At 43.8% G+C, this 18,269-nt stretch overlaps 3 protein-coding genes across 11 annotated transcripts in view; 1 reads left to right on the top strand and 2 right to left on the bottom strand.

Moving 5' to 3' along the window:
* Window positions 1-1,037, bottom strand: part of LMOD1 (leiomodin 1) — a 39,768-nt gene extending 38,731 nt beyond the window's left edge. For 2 of the 6 annotated variants that reach the window (XM_066624307.1, XM_066624311.1), the window contains exon 1: window positions 884-1,015. The gene's annotated coding sequence lies outside the window, so the exon portion shown is untranslated. Of the gene's footprint in view, window positions 1-239; window positions 372-779; window positions 813-883 lie in introns of those variants that run through there. The other 4 variants (XM_066624306.1, XM_066624308.1, XM_066624309.1 and 1 more) reach the window with 3 other exon arrangements.
* TIMM17A (translocase of inner mitochondrial membrane 17A) lies at window positions 158-9,555 on the top strand. 3 transcript variants are annotated; one of them, XM_066624314.1, is made up of 6 exons: window positions 158-220; window positions 4,597-4,696; window positions 6,074-6,137; window positions 6,634-6,762; window positions 7,158-7,268; window positions 8,425-9,555. In XM_066624314.1, exons 2-6 carry the CDS (start codon window positions 4,637-4,639, stop codon window positions 8,493-8,495), a joined length of 435 nt encoding a protein of 144 aa, XP_066480411.1. In that variant the 5' UTR covers window positions 158-220; window positions 4,597-4,636; the 3' UTR covers window positions 8,496-9,555. The 3 variants fall into 3 exon arrangements, with proteins under 3 accessions (XP_066480411.1, XP_066480409.1, XP_066480410.1); XM_066624312.1 differs by lacking the exon at window positions 158-220 and adding an exon at window positions 1,162-1,287; XM_066624313.1 differs by lacking the exon at window positions 158-220 and adding an exon at window positions 1,309-1,562.
* A 1,007-nt stretch (window positions 9,556-10,562) lies between these two features.
* Window positions 10,563-18,269, bottom strand: part of ADIPOR1 (adiponectin receptor 1) — a 32,009-nt gene continuing 24,302 nt past the window's right edge. For both annotated transcript variants that reach the window (XM_066623054.1, XM_066623055.1), the window contains one exon: window positions 10,563-17,766. In XM_066623054.1, the coding sequence (XP_066479151.1) occupies window positions 17,638-17,766 (129 nt within the window). In that variant the 3' untranslated portion in view covers window positions 10,563-17,637. The remainder of the gene's footprint in view (window positions 17,767-18,269) is intronic.

The following is an 18,269-nucleotide window of genomic DNA, read 5'->3' as shown; positions in this document are numbered from 1 at the left end:
CTCTTGGGAGAAGGAGAGTCACCCACCCAAAGGGGGGTCAGGAAGGAGAAAGGGCTCTGGGGACGCTGCAGCAACACCCTGGAGGTGGGGGAGAAGGAGCTCCTCCCCTCCTGTCTGCCTGCGGTGAGGGGCTGGACGGGCTAGGACTAGGTGGTGCACCCCTCCGCTGACGTCAGAGGCGCAGCCCACCTGAAGGGGGCGCTCCGGGGAGCCTGGGCAGGTGAGTGCAGCTAGCTCACCTGGCGGAGGGCGGGGGAGGAGCGCTGCGGCGGTGACGTCACGGGCTGTGCGGGGCCGCCTCCCAGAGGAACCCCGTGAGCCGCAGCTGAGCCAAGGAGCAGCCGGGGAGGGGGCGGCGCGTGGAGCCGCGGACCGTGGCCGAACCCTAAGTTCCCCTCCGCCGGGGAGCCGGTCCCTTCTTCCATCGCTGCCCCGCCACCCACACCGATGCGATTTTCTGCATGACTTTTTGTATTTCAGAGGTTTCAGGGAGACTCAGGAGTGTGTTTGGTTTTCCATATTAGTGGATCAAGCTGCTGATGCCACGTGGGCAGGCAGACCTGGCTCTGCACTGGAAGTCCAGCAGACCCGGCTCCAAAGACTACTCCAGCTGTCGCCACCCTCCCCCTTTTGCCTCCCAAAGGGCTCTAAAGAAACTTTGTACTCCCTGATAAAACTCCCCTTAGAGGCCCTGCTTGCAGGTGAAAGAGGGGGACTAATAGCCCGGTGCTATCCTCACTTTCCTGGGAATAAGCCCCATTGACTCGAAGGGGACTTACTTCCGAGTAGACATGCACAGGCTTGGGCTGTAACCCACCCCCAAGGCTGCAGGCCTATCCACACTTTCTTGGGCGTAAGCGCCATTGAACATAATGGGACTTACTTCTGAGTAGACATGCACAGGGTTGGGCTCTGAGGCTGCAATCCTGTCCGCACTTTCCTGGGAGTAAGCCTATTGACTCGAAGGGGACTTACTTCCGAGTAGACATGCACAGGCTTCTGCTGTAAGTTTTTCCTGCTTCACTGGGGAGTTCTCCTTTCCTGAAGGAGAGCTCTAGAGTACACCACGGGATAAGGCACTCTAGATCCCGCTCGACGCCTTTAGTCTATGGGCCAGAACGCCGTGCGCTTCTGGGGAGCCCGAGTGGCTTCGCCCTCGAACGGCAAGGGCCAATGAGCGCGCGGCGAGGCGGCCTGCGGGCACGTGACCTGTATGCCGGCAGCCGGCTAAGCACGTCGCGTGGATACAGAGAGACCCAAGATGGAGGAGTACGCGCGCGAACCGTGGTGAGTAGCAGCGCGGGAGGACGCCCGCTCTGAGGCGGGAGAGGCTGCGGCTGGTCGGCCCTTGCCGGTGACAGCGAGCGGCCCCCGCGTGGCTCTCCGCCTCCTCCTGTCCCTGCTGGTGGCCGGTGACCTTGGGTGCCGCCTGCGCTCGGTCACGCGCCGCGGCTGTTCCGGCCAGGGGGCCGCTCCGCACTCCAGGGCAGCGGTTCGTCCTTCCTCTCCGGCGTAGCCCTGCTGGTGGAGCCTCAGGGGCTGCTCGCTGCTGCCCAGCCCAGGTAGGCGGCCCCTCACCTGAACAGCCGGCGCCCAGGCACCTGTCCTGGAGTGGGACCACCACCAGGTCTTGTTCCCAGTGGCTCCACCCCCTCCAGCTACGCCACCGCTCGTTCCCACCTACAGCCAAGCACCCGCCGCCCACATGTGGAGCCACAGGTTGAGCCACCCACAGCCCACATGCAGGGATGTGCGGTGGGCGGGCAGGCGAGGCCAAGCTCCCCACTGAGTCCAAAGCACCGCCGCTGTGGCAGGCACCCACAACCTACATGCAGTTTCCACCACAGAGCATTGCTACTTGTGGTGGCCCCTGTGCTGGTTGCTCCGCGCATGGGTTGTGAGCTTGGGTGCCTCACAAAGTAGTGGCACTTTTTGAAGGACTCAGTGGGGAGGCTCTGCCTCCCCTGCCTCCCCACCCATCACACATCCCTGCTATCAAGGTGTCACTTGTATCTTGAGGTGGCCCCTGTGCTGGTCACTCTGCACGTGGGTTGTGGGTGCTTGGGCACTTCACATGGCAGAGGTGTTTTCAAAGGACCCCAGTGAAGACCCTCTGCCTCCCCACATCCCTGCTGTGCAGACATTATTGAAAAGTGTGTTTTGCCAAATTCCCACTCAGAACTCTACCTAGAGAACCTATGCCCACTTTTAAGCTAATTAGTTCCCCTAGCTCCCTCTTGCAGCATAGGAAGCAGTTAGTGACTCTCAGCACTAACACAAAAGTAACCAGTAGGTGACTTGCCTGTGGGGCTGTAGGGTCCCTCCTCCTCCTGGTTCTCAAAGCAACAGCTCTTCTGGGTACAGCTGCAGTCTCCAGCCATCGTCATTCTGGCAATCTTCAGGAGCCTGTCCACCCACCCAGCTGTCAACTATTCAGTTAGTCCATTGGTGAGTCAGCCTCCCCCTCTCCTTTCTCCAATCTTTCCTCCTGGTGCTGCTTTTATCCCTGAGGGCCCTGTTATCTTCAAGAGGCTGCAGCTAAGCAGCACACTCACTGCATTTGTAAGGCCCTAGTGTTAACCCCATGCTTCCCAGAGCAAGGGCCAAATGTTGAAACTGCACCCTATCTCCTTGAGGGATCTTGTGCGTTTCTATTACAATATGTCAGAGGCCAGCAGACACCCGTGTGGGTAACAGTGAAAAGAGCAAGAGGAAGCATTTCTTATTATATTTATGCAATTATTCAAAAATCCAGACAAATTCAGAAACTTTCCTGTCCCAAGCAGTCAAGATAAGGGATTATCGACCTGTGCCCTGAATGGACTTGTACCACAGAGATGTCCCTTAATTTTATGTTGGTGGCCTTGATATTTCTATAGCAGTAGAGAACAGAAGTTAGGCTGTGGTAGTACAGTACACTGGCTTGGTGTTGTGATGGTTGGTGAGATTCTTCCAGAGAATGCTGGGTGGAGCATTCCAGATCAAGCATGCAAGAGAATGCTTGATCTGATCCAGCCAGGCACTTCCTATGGGCTTGTGGAAGGGTGCACATGCAGCATCAACACAGTTATGATTTAAATCAGTGGTTCTGAACCTTTAGGAGCCTGCAGACTATTGAGGCAAAAATTGAAATCATTGTGGACCACATGCCACTGTGGGTGGTCTGTCTCCCAAGCGCTCCCTTACTGTCAGAGATGACAGAGAATGGACTGCCCATAACCACAGCTGCCATTTATTTGGTTGTGGCTGCAGGCAGTCTCCACTCTCATTGGTGGTCTGTTGGAGGTTGCTTGCTTGGGCAAGACACTGGAAGTGATCAAAGGTGATTTTTTTTCCTGAGACCTCATGAACCACTTCTCAGGGTCTCGCAGACCATATGTAGACCATCTCTCCACAGACCACAAGCTGGGAACCAGTACTTTAAGCGGTAAGAGGTCCTAAATATGCAGTCTTCCTTAATAAGGATTCTAGTCCAACAGAAAGTAGACTGCATAAGATGGAAATCGGCACTCCTCTGTACCTAATGGGTGGGTTGAAAATAAAATGATAGATGTCAGGGACAGAGGAAGCTGACTCAAAGCAAAATGAAAAGCATCACTGAAAGGGTGGCCTGCGTGATAACTAGGCTCTTCCATATCTTGAAAATATTATTTAGGGCACAATCCTAACCCATTTTCCCACACTGACATAAGGGCAATGCAGCTTTGAGGCAAGGGAAGAAACATTGCCATACCTTGAGGAGGTCTCTGTAACTGCCCCCCAACTGCAGGATACAGCACATGCCCCACTGGCACAGCTATGCCAGTGCTGGAAAGTTGGTTAGGATTGTGCCCTAAGAGTTGCATATTTTCTCTTCTGTTTTTTGCAGTTAATTGAGTTCCTAAGTGAGAAAATGCTTATTTCTGATCATCACCTACTTAATGACATCAATTCCTGATTAACCCATTTTGGCCTAGGCCACAGGTGTACACATTTGATCCCTGTTGCACATATGCAATATTGGGCAGAAATGGCTTACAGCCCAATCCTGAGCTGCCCGGGGTGCCCAGACTCGGCGGCACCAAGGAAGGCTGCCGCTGAATCCAGCGCCTCCCGCACTACCATGGGAGGCTCCTCGGGAGAAGGCGGCATTTGTCTCCTTCCCCCGAGTAAGGGAAGCAGCCCCCCAAAAGGTTGGTGGGAAGGAAAAGGTGCTCGTGTAGGGTGTGCAGCCCTGCACGAGTGCCGCGGATGCTCCTCCCGCCCTCTCTCCGCCCCCGCTGGCCTCCCTAGAACGCCTCCTCCCTGCCCCTGTCCACACACCCCCTCCCGTTCCGTAGCCCGGTGGTCCGGAAGCCAGGCAGTGAGCCTTGCAAATGGCATGGCTCTGTGCCGCTGACCACAGGATTGGGCTCTCAATGTCATCACTTCCGGCCCTCAGCCGGTACCAAGAATGCTATTTGGCCTGCTGTATGAAACAAGTTTACACCCTTGTCGTAGAAGGAAATGTCCTTCATTGCAGAGAAATAGGTTGTGAAGCTAAAAAGGAACTATTTGTTTGCTGTGATGTAAGTATTGGTAGATGAAGCACTTTAATATGTGTGTTCTTTTCTTTAGCCCCTGGAGAATAGTGGATGACTGTGGTGGTGCCTTCACCATGGGAGCCATTGGTGGTGGCATCTTTCAAGCTATTAAAGGGTTTAGAAATTCCCCAGTGGTGAGTTATCAGCAAGAAATTATTCTAAGTGTTTTGAGTGTTTTCTTCAGAAGTTAACAGCCATAAGTTGGAATAGAAGAAATCTTCATTAAATTATTTTAATAGACATACTATGCTGCTTCAGACTGTGGCACAGTTTTGGTATGGAAGGGCTTTGTGGGAATGAAAATGTCTGCTACATTCTAGTTCAGAAGACATAACAGACATGCAGATGGCAAATAATTGTTAAAAACTTGTGTTCACTATGAAGAATTTTACACATTGACAAATTGCTGTCGATCCTTCTAAGAGTGCAATTTAAAAAATCTCTTGACATTCTCTAAACTTCTTAGTTTTAGTGTTTTATATGTATGAACTCCAATGAGACTTTCATATATACAAGTTGGGAGTAGACTATGTAAAACCACAGGCTGTAGCTGGACCTTGAAGGCTTTTTTCCTACAGAACAAACTCATGGATTACTTTGCTGCATTGCAGTGGCATTCATGAAGGCTCCCTTTCTGGCCTAACACAGTTTTGCCAGATTAAATTGCCCTTCAACTTTGGGTAAAGATTGATTGGCCTCATGCATTCATTGATCAAGGAAATGCTTGGGTTTAGAAGCCATGATGAATGCAGAAGCCTTTGGGGCGAGAGGAACACAACACCGCCATTATGGTCTAGATCCGAGGAATGCAAGCCCCAACAAACTCTCAAGAAGGAAGTTCTTCCCCCCTCAACTGACAAGGAAAGTGTATGGAGTTATATGGAAAGCAAAACTGAGCCACATGTGCATGTTTATTTATGAGTAGGCAAACATTTCTATGCTCTTATCAAAGGCCAGGCAAGGGGCAATGCAAGACCACCAAAATGGTCCTGATATGGTGCACATAGAGCTCAGTGAATGCTCGAGAAAGCGCCTCCCCACTATTATTATTGTATTGGCAACCTTCAGTCTCGAAAGACTATGGTATCGCGCTCTGAAAGGTGGTTCTGGCACAGCGTCTAGTGTGGCTGAAAAGGCCAATCCGGGAGTGACAATCCCTTCCACACCGGGAGCAAGTGCAGTCTGTCCCTGGTCTGTCTCCCTGGCTATGGGCCTTCCTTCTTTGCCTCTTAGCCTCAGACTGTTGGCAAAGTGTCTCTTCAAACTGGGAAAGGCCATGCTGCACAGCCTGCCTATTGTTGTTGTATTATAATAATAATAATAAAAACAGGCTTGAGCAGCTGGTAAAGTGAAACATTTTTTTTAGGTGAAACATTTTTGGGGGGCTCATAAAGCTAGGCGGGTCCCAAATGAGTGTTATTTTAAAAAGTGGGTCCTAATGCTAAAAGGTTTGGAAACCACTTGGCTAAAATATCAATTTTGCTTAAATGGTCTATTTTTGTTTATTTCAGGGTGTAAATTATCGTTTGCGGGGTAGTTTGACAGCAATTAAAACCAGAGCACCACAACTGGGAGGTAATTACACTGTTTGTACAATAACATTTTGTACTTGTAAGGAAAACTGATAGCAATTCTTGTGGGCATTAGTTTTAGATTGCCTTTGGTATATAACTCTTGTGAAATGAATTGGTAAATAATTCTGTTCCTAGAGTACACATATATAGATTCACAGAACTGGCTACTAGTAGCCAGTATGTTATTTGCTCTATTTTTTCACCAGCTATTGCCTCTTAGACTTCTGTTACTTAAACATCCAGTACCAGTCTTCAGCTCTGAGCTTGTGTTGAGATTTAGCAATTTTTACTCCAGTATTGTTATATATGTATATCTGGAATAGTACAGATGAAGTTTTAACAGTTGTAAGCCTACATTAATACACACAAGGTATTTGCTGCTTTAATGAAAACAAGCCGAATGACACAACCTATTTGTTAAAGGGGGTTCTCGTACCTAAGAACTCAAGCAAGCAGAACTATGATGACCTGTTTAAATAATTTTCTTTCCCCAATAGGTAGTTTTGCTGTTTGGGGTGGCCTCTTTTCTATGATTGACTGTAGTATGGTGAAAGCAAGAGGAAAAGAAGATCCTTGGAACTCTATCACCAGTGGTGCATTAACTGGAGCCATATTAGCTGCAAGAAGTAAGAACCTCATTGCAGAGTAAATGCTTACTGAAACCATCTTTTAAAATTCTATTATGCCTATTCAGTTGTTGACATGTATGACAATATGCTTTAGTGATACTGGCTCATGTGTCTAGTTTTTTCTACACTGTTAGACTTGTATAAAACAGAGAATGAATATTATTGTGTAATGAGAATGGTGTTGGAAAATCCAACAAGATCTTCTTCAGCATTGTGAGGAAGTTAAGTGAGTCATTTATAGAACATTAGTTGTTTACCAACTTTCTCCCCCCTCCAATGCATAATACTCACAATGTGCTTGACATTTCCAACACAGCTTGTTTGTATGATGTAAAATGGAATTCAGTCTACCACACCAGTATATTTTTACAAGCCTGTTCTGCCTTTTGCAGATGGACCAATTGCCATGGTTGGGTCTGCAGCGATGGGAGGAATTCTTCTAGCTCTAATTGAAGGAGCAGGTATCCTATTAACGAGGTTTGCATCTGCACAGTTTCCAAATGGTAAGATGTCTACTATAGTTCAGGGTATAATGGAAAAGGAAAGGCCCCCCCTCTGCTGAGTTGTTACTGACCCTTGGGGCGTTGCCACTTCTTCGGTGATTTCTATGGCAGACTATAAACAGGCTGGTTTGCCATTGCCTTCCCCAGTCACATTACCTTTCCTTCAGCAAGCTCATTTTACTGACCTCAGAAGGATGGAAGGTAGAGTCAACCTCAAGCCAGCTATCTGAGATCCCAGCTTCTGCTGTGATTGAACTCGGGTCATGGGGAGAGTTCTTGGCTATAGTGCTGCAACCTACCACTCTGTGCCACATGAGACTCTTTCAGAGTACAATACAAGATGCTTAATGTTTCTTTTGAGCTCTACCACGTTACTGTTTTGACTCTTCTTGATATAACTTAAGACAACTTTAAAATGTAGATTAGGGTTATTGGAAAAATAGACTAAATTTAGAAAAGTTGCTGTCTCAAATGTGCTGAGGAATCCAGCATTTCAAGTTTAATGCACTATTGCATTAATCCATGCTCCACTCTCATTTCCAATTTTATATCTCAAATTATGTTCTCAAGATCCCCTGGGAGAGCCCTGATATATTTAACATGTAATATGACTTCCCTGGTAGGCCTAGTTGACTGTTGCTTAAAACTGGTTTACTTCATGTAATTTTACTACCAGCTTATGCATGTTTAGGAGTAAGTCCCATTGAACTATATTTGGGTAAACGTGCATAGAATTGGACTGCAAGTACTTCTGTTATTCAGGAGGTTAGTAAAATTCTTGTAGAAGGATAAACCTATCTCCAAGTTTTCAATTTAAAACATGGTAAACAAATCATGTAATGATGGTGCCAAAGAACAATCAAGTTGGAGATTTCATAATTATGGGGTAGTAATTCCCAAGCTGTGCATTAAGGTACCCTAGTTTTCCATGTTGTGTGAGAAAACTTTAAGCTCCTGTGAGCCTGAAGTGTTTGCCTATAGCAGAAGTTGCCTGCTGTGTATCTGTGCTGGCTTTTAGCTCATCAGCCACTTCCTGTGTGGATAATTCAGTCATGTCTCTGCATGAGCTGTGACAATCATTCAGTTGCTCCAAAGAGCAGGATCAGGGGGCTGTAAATGATACTTAACCCACCCCCCCTTTTTTTTTTAATTACAGGACCTCAGTTTGCAGAAGACCCTTCTCAGTTACAGCCCTCTCCATTTGGAGACTACAGGCAATATCAATGATTTCCTGTATTTTCCTGTTCAGTGTTATATAAGCAAATTGCCACTCCTAAAGGACAAGTAAGATACAACATCAGTTGAAGACTTTGCATTGGATGTGTACACCTAGATGTTTGTTCTTCTCATAGCACTTGGAAGATAAGTGAATAGCAGGATATTGTCAGGTACCTGATTTAACTGCTTAGTTATGCCTTGTGGTACGAGGACCAAGCCAAGCGTGTAACATTTCTGGTTACTTAAATGAATCTGTGGCCTTTACGGTATGGTGTTGACCATGTTGGTGCCATTATATTAACTTTAAGGACAGAACAGCCATGCCATAGAGGTGCTTAACCTAATATCAGGTGCTTCAGAGAGTGCAGGTAAAATTGAGGCAGACTGTTTGAGGCTCTTTAAACCAGATAATTGAAATTGGGGATACTTATTAAATGAAGAGTACTGTATCTGTTCTCTTAATATGCTATACAGGTACTGAACTATTATTTGGATCATGACTTTCTATATACACCTGAAGAGGTATTTTTTTTTGGGAAAATTGAGAGCTTTTAAAAGTAGAGTCAAGTTATGCCCTTTCTCCTCTTTACATAATCTTACATTTTAAGTTGATTTCAAGGCTGCTCTAATTCTATCCCTTATAATTAGGTCTTGCTTAGTACCCATAGTATTATAAGAACAAAATGTTAAGGACAACTGGATAGTGTAACTTGCACATGTAAAGTCTAGTCTTACCAACTTGATAAGCCAGCAGAGTAAACATGTTTGACATAGGATTCTTGTACTAGCTGAAAGAGCAATGAATACTGTATGCACGTCCAACACTATTGTCAGTGGACTTGATACATGAATTAGCATATGTCTGATAACATTTAACAACTATACTTGTCTCTTCTCTCAGCAGAACTTTATGGGCTAAAGTTCTAATAGTCCTTATATTTCAGGCAAAGTATGTTCTTGGTGCTCTTAACTGGATAGTAATGGTCACATTTGCTTAAATGGAAATCACTGTGTGGCAACATAAGCTTGTAAATGTGCAAAATGGAATAAACTTAATTATTGCAGCTAATACAGATTCCCTATCTCTACACCACTTCGAGTTAAACCTATTATTTAGACCATGCTTTTCCTTTGGGTTGTACATGGAGTTTTACATATGCCATTTTTATATGAGAATGAACTAACTATGTATATAAGGTGAGAGGCTGAGGATGAATCATTAAGAGTAACTAGTGGAAACTAGGGAGGAAACATTCATACAAGCCCTCTACTTCAGTGGTTCTCACACATTTAGCAGAGCAGCAGGACCCACTTTTTAGAATGAGAATCTGTCAGGAAGTGACATCAAGCAGGAAAATTAACAATCCTACCCACACTTACCCAGGCATAAGTCCCATACACTATCATTGTTAAAATATACACAGTAGCTTGTTAAAAGTTCAGATCTGTAACATTTCCCCAAATGCAGTCATATACCATAGCACCATCAAGTCTATTAAAAATAAAATATTGAAATGAATGGGGACCACCTGAAATTGGCTCTCAACCCACAGTTTGAGAAACACTGCTCTGCTTCAAGAAATCTATGCGGATATGTAGTATGGTTTCTTGAAAAAGCTAGAATATATGATTGAGTGGCAGCAATGTCATCATTCTAGCTAAAGATTCTGACTTTCAGACATCTTTTATAAAGACGATCCAAGAAGTTACACCAAACTTAGTGTGTCATTCTTGCTTTGGTGTTTGTGGCATAGGAACTTGAATAAACCTGTGTCTAAGCTTTACCACTTTAGTTTAGTAGGGACTCATGACTGAAGGCCTTGCACATAGAAAACTCTGCCAGGGGACAGGGTAGGGTAGACTCCTCCACATCTAGTTTTTGGTATACAACAGTGGTAGAAGTTTTGGTACATATAACTGAGTGACACCCAGTACAATAATATAAGACTGGATGATTTGTCGAGTGTCAGTAGTGACTACAGTCATCACACTTAACTTTGTAAAATGCGGGCACAGTATTCTTTGTGTTTTAGGATAAGGCTCAGACAAGTCTTTAGAACTTGTGTAGTCACTCTAATCATTTAAAAATGTTTATTGCTGATAAACAATTTTCCCTAGTTTACAAACTTCATAAAGTTCATTGTTATATATACATTTTTCTCCAAAACATATTGAATACACCTGCTCTCATTTGAACATTTATATCTAAGCAACAAATCTATACCATTATTCCATCTATAATGGAGTCCTTGCAATATATATTAATAACTCTTGTTATTGACATTTGATTCTTTAGTCACACACTCATTAGATTTATTACATCAGTTGTTAACAGGTTTCCTTCTATTACTTCAGCATGTCCTTTTTTAAAGAGCAGAGGGTTTTTAAGTCATCTAGATAACATTTGCCAGTTTTTCTATTTATCCCCAAATTACTTGTTAAGTTCCATTTAATTTCTACATTTCAGCCCATCCAAAAAAGTCAGCTACGTCACAATGAGTACAAGTGTCTTGCAAACAGGCCTAGTTACCATAGTAGAGGGTGTGTTGCTACTGGCTGCAAAGTGTCTGCTTGTATCTCAATCTATTGGAAGGGTGCTACTTAATAAGCAGTTTTAATACTGTAGTTTTGGATTTACTGATCTTCATAGATGTTTGTCACATTACCTTGTGCTACAGGTAACACAGAGGGGGTGGGACAAGCACAGAAACTAGTATTGGAAAAGGAACAACAAAGTCTCAAATAGGTACTGAAAACAAAAGTGTTTAAATATAGCAAATACACATATTATGGCTTGACCTCAGTCTTCCTTAGGGGCATTAAAATTCTATATTTAAATGATTCCTGGTCAACACATTCAGAAGTAACTCACTAGGATAATAAAACTGAAATTATAAAGAAGCTTCTTGCTCACACGAAAATATATGTAAAAGTCATATACTTGGAAGGTTTTATTACCCTTTTAAGATAACTTATAAAATGATTAATTCCACAATATAAAAGTAATTGCTTAAGAATAGACAAAACTAGCATGCACTCAACAACAAGAAGCTTCTTAATACTAACATGATGTATTCAAAAGGCATTTCCACCTCTGGAAAGTGAAGCCTGTACTGATTTGGAGCCCAGTTTGCACCAGTTATTAGCATAATAATTTTGGGTAGTTTCATATTAACTTGATATGTTTGTAAGTTTCCTTAAACCTAATCAGTTTTGGTTTTATTGTACTTATTTTACTTATTCCATTAAGTAGTTTGTACATATGTATTGACTAGTACACATAAGTTTTTTCCATGGCTTGTGTGAAAGGTTGAGGCCAAAGTGCACCCGGCACACATGCAATATTTCAACATCTTTTGTTCCAAGTACCTATTTGAGAATTTGCCACCTTTTTTTCTCTTCTGCAGTTAACATGCCATGCAAACTGACTATTTACTCTCAGAAGTTCTGTCCTTACTCCATTTTTACACACACTAGAAGATTGAAACAAGATTTTCCCATTCATGATTTAACTGAGACCTGTGGGTATCAGTAACAAACTGAAAATTTCTTTTAACAGGCAAAGATGTCCACCTCCTTTTCCTTAACCCATTTTTGCCTGGTCCACAAGTGTACACCTTTGGGTCTCTGTTGCATATATGCAACATTGGGCAGAAATGGTTTAAGTAGTAAGGATCTTCAATATAAAAGAATTATACCTACTGTGCTCATATCACTTTTGAATACAAGGCTGGTTGTGTGTACCATATCAAACTTGTTTCATATATTAATAATTTTAATTGGCTTCTCTTGGAGGTTTTGCTCCATCCCTTTCCTAAGTGTTCTAGAACAAAACCTTAAAGAATAAAACATTCCTAATTCAATTTCAGTACTTTAAGAAAAATCAACATGCATTCCTCTGTGATTAGCTACTTTTATGTAAAACTACCTTATTTAGGGAAGAAGAACTTGAAGGAAGATTAATTTCAAGTAAGACTGCAAATGAATAGCTGTAGTTCCTTTCTTTTAAAAACTTCATTCATGGGGTTTTTTATATCCTTGTAGCAGTTAGTACCTAATGTGTACTGATGGGTTTTAACCTCTGCTATGTTCTTGCCCATCATGCAGACATGGCAGCTATGGGACAAGCATAGGATGAAATTCATGGTCTTGCACAATAGGTACTGTAAAAGGCTCTGTTTCTTCTACTTTTGGTTGAGCACCAAATGGAAAATGCAGGTAGTTTCTATACCAGCTTGTCCTTATTGTTTTAATGATGTTCATTCACAATTCCACAAGTGTTAACAAGAGTTAGTCTAAGAACATTAAGAACAGTGGCATAGCGACACCATCTGGCCCCCCTCAATGAACTTCCAGTTTTTGACAAAAACTAGAACTGTTTTTCCATGGCCTACAGCAGACCTTGTGAGGGTTGGGAAGGCATGGCCTCTCAGGAGCTCAGAAGGGCTACCAGAGGCCTTAGAAAGTCACTTCTGGTTTTTGCAAAAAGCAGATGTGCTATTCTAATGCTTTCGGCAGGCCTGAGGCCTTCCAAAGCTTGGGAAGGCTGCGCACGGCCTTCTCGGGCCTCAGACAGGCACCCCCCCCGCGTGGCACCCCAGGCCATTGACCCCTAGCCACCCTTAGCTACAACATTGATTAAAAGAACTAATCAACAAATCTGTTCTGTCTGAAGCAGTTGTAGGTTAATGCAGCTGGTTTGAAGAGCTCTTCAGAGAAAGCATGGGATAGTTTTTTTTTTTTAGGTTAGGATATAGCTCACCTGAAGGAAACTGTACAGTGGTTTTATTATAAGTCGCTTTTAAAAGACTGATGAAGGATCAACAAGCTGATATATTTTTGGTACACTTGAGGTAGGTTGCATTTCAGTCTGGTTTCTTGGGATGGTTAGGTGAGAACAGAAGGGGGATAGTACCCCTTTTTGAAATATGAATCATACTTGTCCTGAAACCTCTCAAAGCAGGAGATAAATCCCATTCTTATCACACAATCCCATTTTCCTAAGCACTCAAAAACCTGCTCTGGTTATTTTGCTCCTTAGGAAACGAAGCATCAGTTCCATAACCACTGTCACTATAAAGGGAAGTGTTTTCATTCCTGGAGTGATTCCATTCCTATGTGGAAATAGCCCTTTGAAAAATAGACACTGCATTGTTCTTGCTTAAAATGCATGGTTACTGAGAATTTATCTGGCCAGTCTTAAATCACAAGGAAAATGTTGGGCAATCCCTTCAGGCAGCAATCCAGATGTTTTCTCCTGTCATAAGCCCATGTTCTTGAAGACCTGATGTATGACTCATTTATTCTTACAGGGAAGGGTCTTAAAATGCAATACTGGTTATCACTCTACACAGATAAAAGGGTTTTATCTGAGCTGCATTAGGTCCAAAAGCACTTGAAATCCTTAAATGAGGTTCTGACCCTTATTGAGTAGACTTACATAGTGCCAAAACATCCATACATGACTAAGTTGAAGGTAAAGCAAACTAGAGATATTCAGTTACAGATTGTATAACAATTTCAGAATGTACTGTAGACATACAGGGTGGGTTACATCTAGAGTTCTACAAGCAGAGTCCACTCCCACAATAAGACTTGCCTTCTCTTTCCTTCTATACCCCTATCCAATTCCCCAAAGCTTATCTTAGGAGGTTGCCAGATCTTCAGACGACATGTAGAAACATGACATGGGATGGGGTATAGCTGTAAATCAGGCAGACACATCTTGAATAAGTCTTTCATTTGCACAAAATGCCTTCACCCAATTTTCAGCCAGTTCCCCCATCCCATTCTCTTCTAGAGGGTTTCCCGATTCCCAGGAGAAGCTTTGTTGGGCTACAAGGGATTGCACGTGAGCAAATTTCTAGTCGTGCAGCTCTGAATCCAGTCATAGTTTGAACAGGGAGAACTCTGCTGCAAACACAAGGCTGCAATGAGCTTGTGGAAGGTGCAAGACACTGGCCTGTAGGAGAAGAAACAAAGAAAAACGGGGCAGTTTCTATTCTGCCAAAGATAAACTGAGTACAGATTAACACTGTTTGAGCCTCTATGAGAGCACCTAGCACAGAAGAGGAAACATATTCAACCAAGCGAATTTGCTCTTGAGACTTCATACTGAAGATGAAACAAAGGCATGTACTTTAATGGGGGAGGGGAGAAACCTACTCTTGGGAATCAAAAAGCCTTTGTCAATAAATGGTTGGGTCCCCATCAACACTGAGAATTAAAAAAATAGAAAATTGAAATAGACCAATTGTCCTTAGTAAAGACATGCATACTGGTACAGATCAGACAAGCAACCTTATGCAAAAGGAGACAAGGCTCACATTTCAAGAATCTCAGACTGTGCAAATGACATATAGCACTTTTGTTTTCTCAATTCAGTATATCTGAGTATGCTGGAGGGAGAGTCCAGCTCATATATATGTAACCTTTGCTGTAGAACAGTGATTCCCAAACTGCACTGCAGCTCCCCAGGGCGCCATCGAAACCAGCTAGGGGTGCCGCAGAATTTTCTCATTCATGGGCTGATAAGTTCTCACAGGTCAAGCAGACTCTCTCGCTGTCCTGCTTTTGCTTTACCCAGCTGGTCCAGCAGGGAGAGCCAGTGAGCCAAGTAGGCCGACTGCAGGCTGTCTGTGGCCAGCAGGGCTGCCTTCACCTGGGATGGGTCGGTATGGAGTGAAGCTTCAGGAAAGTGAAGAAAGAGAGAGAGAGTGCGTGCTCACAGATGCTGGCAATTCCATAGTGCCACTTGGGGCTGTAAGGTGAGGCAGATGGGCAGCCAAAGGCTCCTGCAAGAGCCCCCAAATCAAGATTCCTGGATATTGGAGTAGTAACAATGGGCAAGAAATTGGCTCAAGAATGTAGTGCCAGCTCTGGCTGAGTGGGTGCAAGTGGAGCTCCTTCCTGCTCCAGTTGCAGCCCAAGGTATGCGAGGCCCCTGCCAGTGTGGCGCTGCTTTCATCTCCTCCTCTGCCTCATTGCTGCAAGTTTCAGCCGAAGATGTGCCACGGTAAGAAACGCTTCTTTCCCCTCCTCCCCTCTGTAGCTGTGCAGTGGAAAAAAAGGAGAGCTCAGCTGTTGTGTGTGGGGGGGGGCAGCCCCACTGCAATCGCTGGGACACTGGGGGGGAGACCTAAGGACTCACAACAGGCTGATGCTGAGCATGCGCGAGTGTGACGTGAGGATGTGTGACTTTCGAGGAAGCCCCACAAAGTTGAATGAGGCACACTGAGGTTCTTGAGGCTGCAAGCCTCTACTTGCATATGCAGGAAGACTTTCCATTGAATTTGGAGGGAACTAATTTACAAAAGAAAAGCCTCTGACCAGGTGATGTTGGCTAAATGGTAGGATTCTGATACCAGGGCTTTATGGGAGCCATGATTCAGCCTGCTCTGGAACCCACTGCCAAGAGCAAAAAAAGTATTAGTGAAAAGGGCAGAGCATTAATGAACATGTGCAGAATCTGCTTTCTTTACCACTAAGGAATACTCCTACTCCCTGCCCCAAGCTGGTATGAAAACGTTTTTTGTAAATACTGTATTTTTTAACCAATTAAACTGTTATTTTTGTTTTGTTACAACCTATAATTATAATACCCTAATTTCAATTATTTTCAGGGAGAAAAATGGAAGTACTACCCAGGCCATCCCCCTGCAAAAGCCGATGTAATGAGGAGCTGTAGCCAACATAGCTGGTAGGTCAAGGAAGCCATGGGTCAAAAAAGCTTGGGAAGCACTGCTGTAAAGAACCTCCCTCACAACCAGTTTGCACTCACACCAATAATGAAAACAAAACAGGGAAAGGGGGATGAAGAGCTCACGCTTCTTAAACCACAGCAACAGGAGGTTATTCCACAAGAGACACCCATTAAAGAGTTGAAGAAGCTTAAACATGATATTTTTAAAAAGGGGATATCACCCTTGAAAAATTCTTAACAAGCACAGCAGGTCCCAAGTAAATTTAAGAGGCTAGGAAGATACTATACCAGTATCAACCTGGTAAGGACAGTCCAGATTGTCCAGAAGGCAGAGAGACTGAGGATATACAAACCAGCAAGAAGAGGTAAGACATCCAACTCTCATACTTTTAACACAAGATCCAGGGCTGACATCCATGCAACCAACTGAATGTGCACCTAGATTTTCAACTTCCTCCACCTTCCAGCAGCTCCTAAATCTGGCAACACAAATTGCTTTTGAAACCCAGGAGCTTCAAAAACAATATGCAATGCTATGCAAAGCAGCTGCTTTTATTTAAAAAAGTAGCTGTCCTCCTGGGCTATATGGTGACTGCAGAAGCAATGCACTTCGGTGCAGGAGATTGTAGAGCCAGCGACATTCAGAAACATTCACAAATGCCATACCAGCAGGCACTGTGGGATGCTTTGTGTTGTCTCAGACAGAGGAAATCTGCAGGCATCCAAATTTGAACCCTTGAAAGCATGGCATTAACAACTTCAGATATTTTATTTCAGCCACCTTGGCATAAAAGTTACAGTAGCTCTACAGTCTTCTAAATACCACCCCACCAAAATACCATGAAGGCTCTCCAGGAACAATATGCTGGAGGGATAGCAACTTTGTTTTTTAAAGCTTAATATTAAATATTAAATACTCTCATTTTAGGCATACATTACTTTGTCAAGAAAGACAAAAAACTTAAGTGAAATGGCCCTATGGATCCTCCTGTAAGCTCCCCTGCTTTGAGCTGCCAGTGCCTTACCATAAACACAACATCCCCTACCGATATGAAGGAGAAATTGGGTGCAATGTGTGATGGGTCACACATGTTCAGAGTCTCTTCAAGCTTGGGGTTTGTTTGCAGCATCAAAGAGCAACTAACAGGCCCCTTCCCATTTTGTCAGAATTTCTCTAACATCCAGAAAACTTCAGTGTAATTCCTGTGAAGTCAACCCATTTGCCAAGAAGGGGCTTGCTGCTAGAGGCACTTCTGCCCAGTAGACCCTGTTGGCAACTCTCACCCCACCCCAGCTCATTCTCCTGAGAGAAGTAAAGCCAGGAAAGGCCATTGCCAATGTTGCTAAATGTCTTTTTTGTAAAAAAGAGTTCAGAGTCTTCTTTTGATTTTAGCAAAGAAGTCATTTTAAAAGCACTTGGGAAGCTTGTACCAAAATCTTCTGTGGTTCTCAGAGAAGAGAGTCATCAGTACATCCTCCTTCAAGTCCATAACGGAATTCCTGCAAATTGGAGACGCCATAGAAATGGACAAAGGCTGCTGCCACCACTAGCACATGAAAGATCTGATGTGACTGGAACTGTGGAAATCCAAAAGGAGCATTAAAGACTAGACAAGTATGTTCTGGCAAAGTAGACTCTTCTGCACCAAACTGTCACACTTTCATCCAAAAAATCACAATACATGTATTTAACAATAGGTATGGGATCTCCTGGTTAGGAGCTGCCAGTGTTTTACTAAAGAAATACCTTATTTGGGATCTGTCTAATTTATCTGGCTTTGGGTCAGGTTTATCAGCACTTTTCAATTCAGTTTTTAAATTCTGCAGCTTAGCTCTGGTTCAGGCACTTGTTTTAAGAATGGGTTGGTAACAGGTTCGGAAAGTTTGGACCGGTTTCGAATTGGTTTAAAACATTAGTAACAACTCATAATTGATTCAAATCTGTAAGAAAGTAACTAAAATTATACCTCATTTTAAGACCTCCTTTTCCTACAACTCAGGGCCAGTGTCTTTCTAGACATGTCATTTTGGGGTCAGGGCATTGTGAACACAAAAAATGACAATGCTGAGAGGAGCACTGT

Source organism: Tiliqua scincoides, chromosome 4, assembly GCF_035046505.1.
Source record: "Tiliqua scincoides isolate rTilSci1 chromosome 4, rTilSci1.hap2, whole genome shotgun sequence".
NCBI classification, from domain to species: Eukaryota; Metazoa; Chordata; class Lepidosauria; order Squamata; family Scincidae; genus Tiliqua; species Tiliqua scincoides.
This window is presented reverse-complemented; position numbering and strand designations above follow the sequence as displayed.

Excerpts from the sequence above, each read along its gene's own strand:
- TIMM17A (XM_066624312.1), top strand. The coding sequence starts at position 1,262 with ATGGAGGAGTACGCGCGCGAACCGTG. Across the intron at positions 1,288-4,596 it reads GAGTACGCGCGCGAACCGTG|CCCCTGGAGAATAGTGGATG; the intron begins GTGAGTAGCAGC and ends TCTTTTCTTTAG. Across the intron at positions 6,138-6,633 it reads CAGAGCACCACAACTGGGAG|GTAGTTTTGCTGTTTGGGGT; the intron begins GTAATTACACTG and ends TTTCCCCAATAG.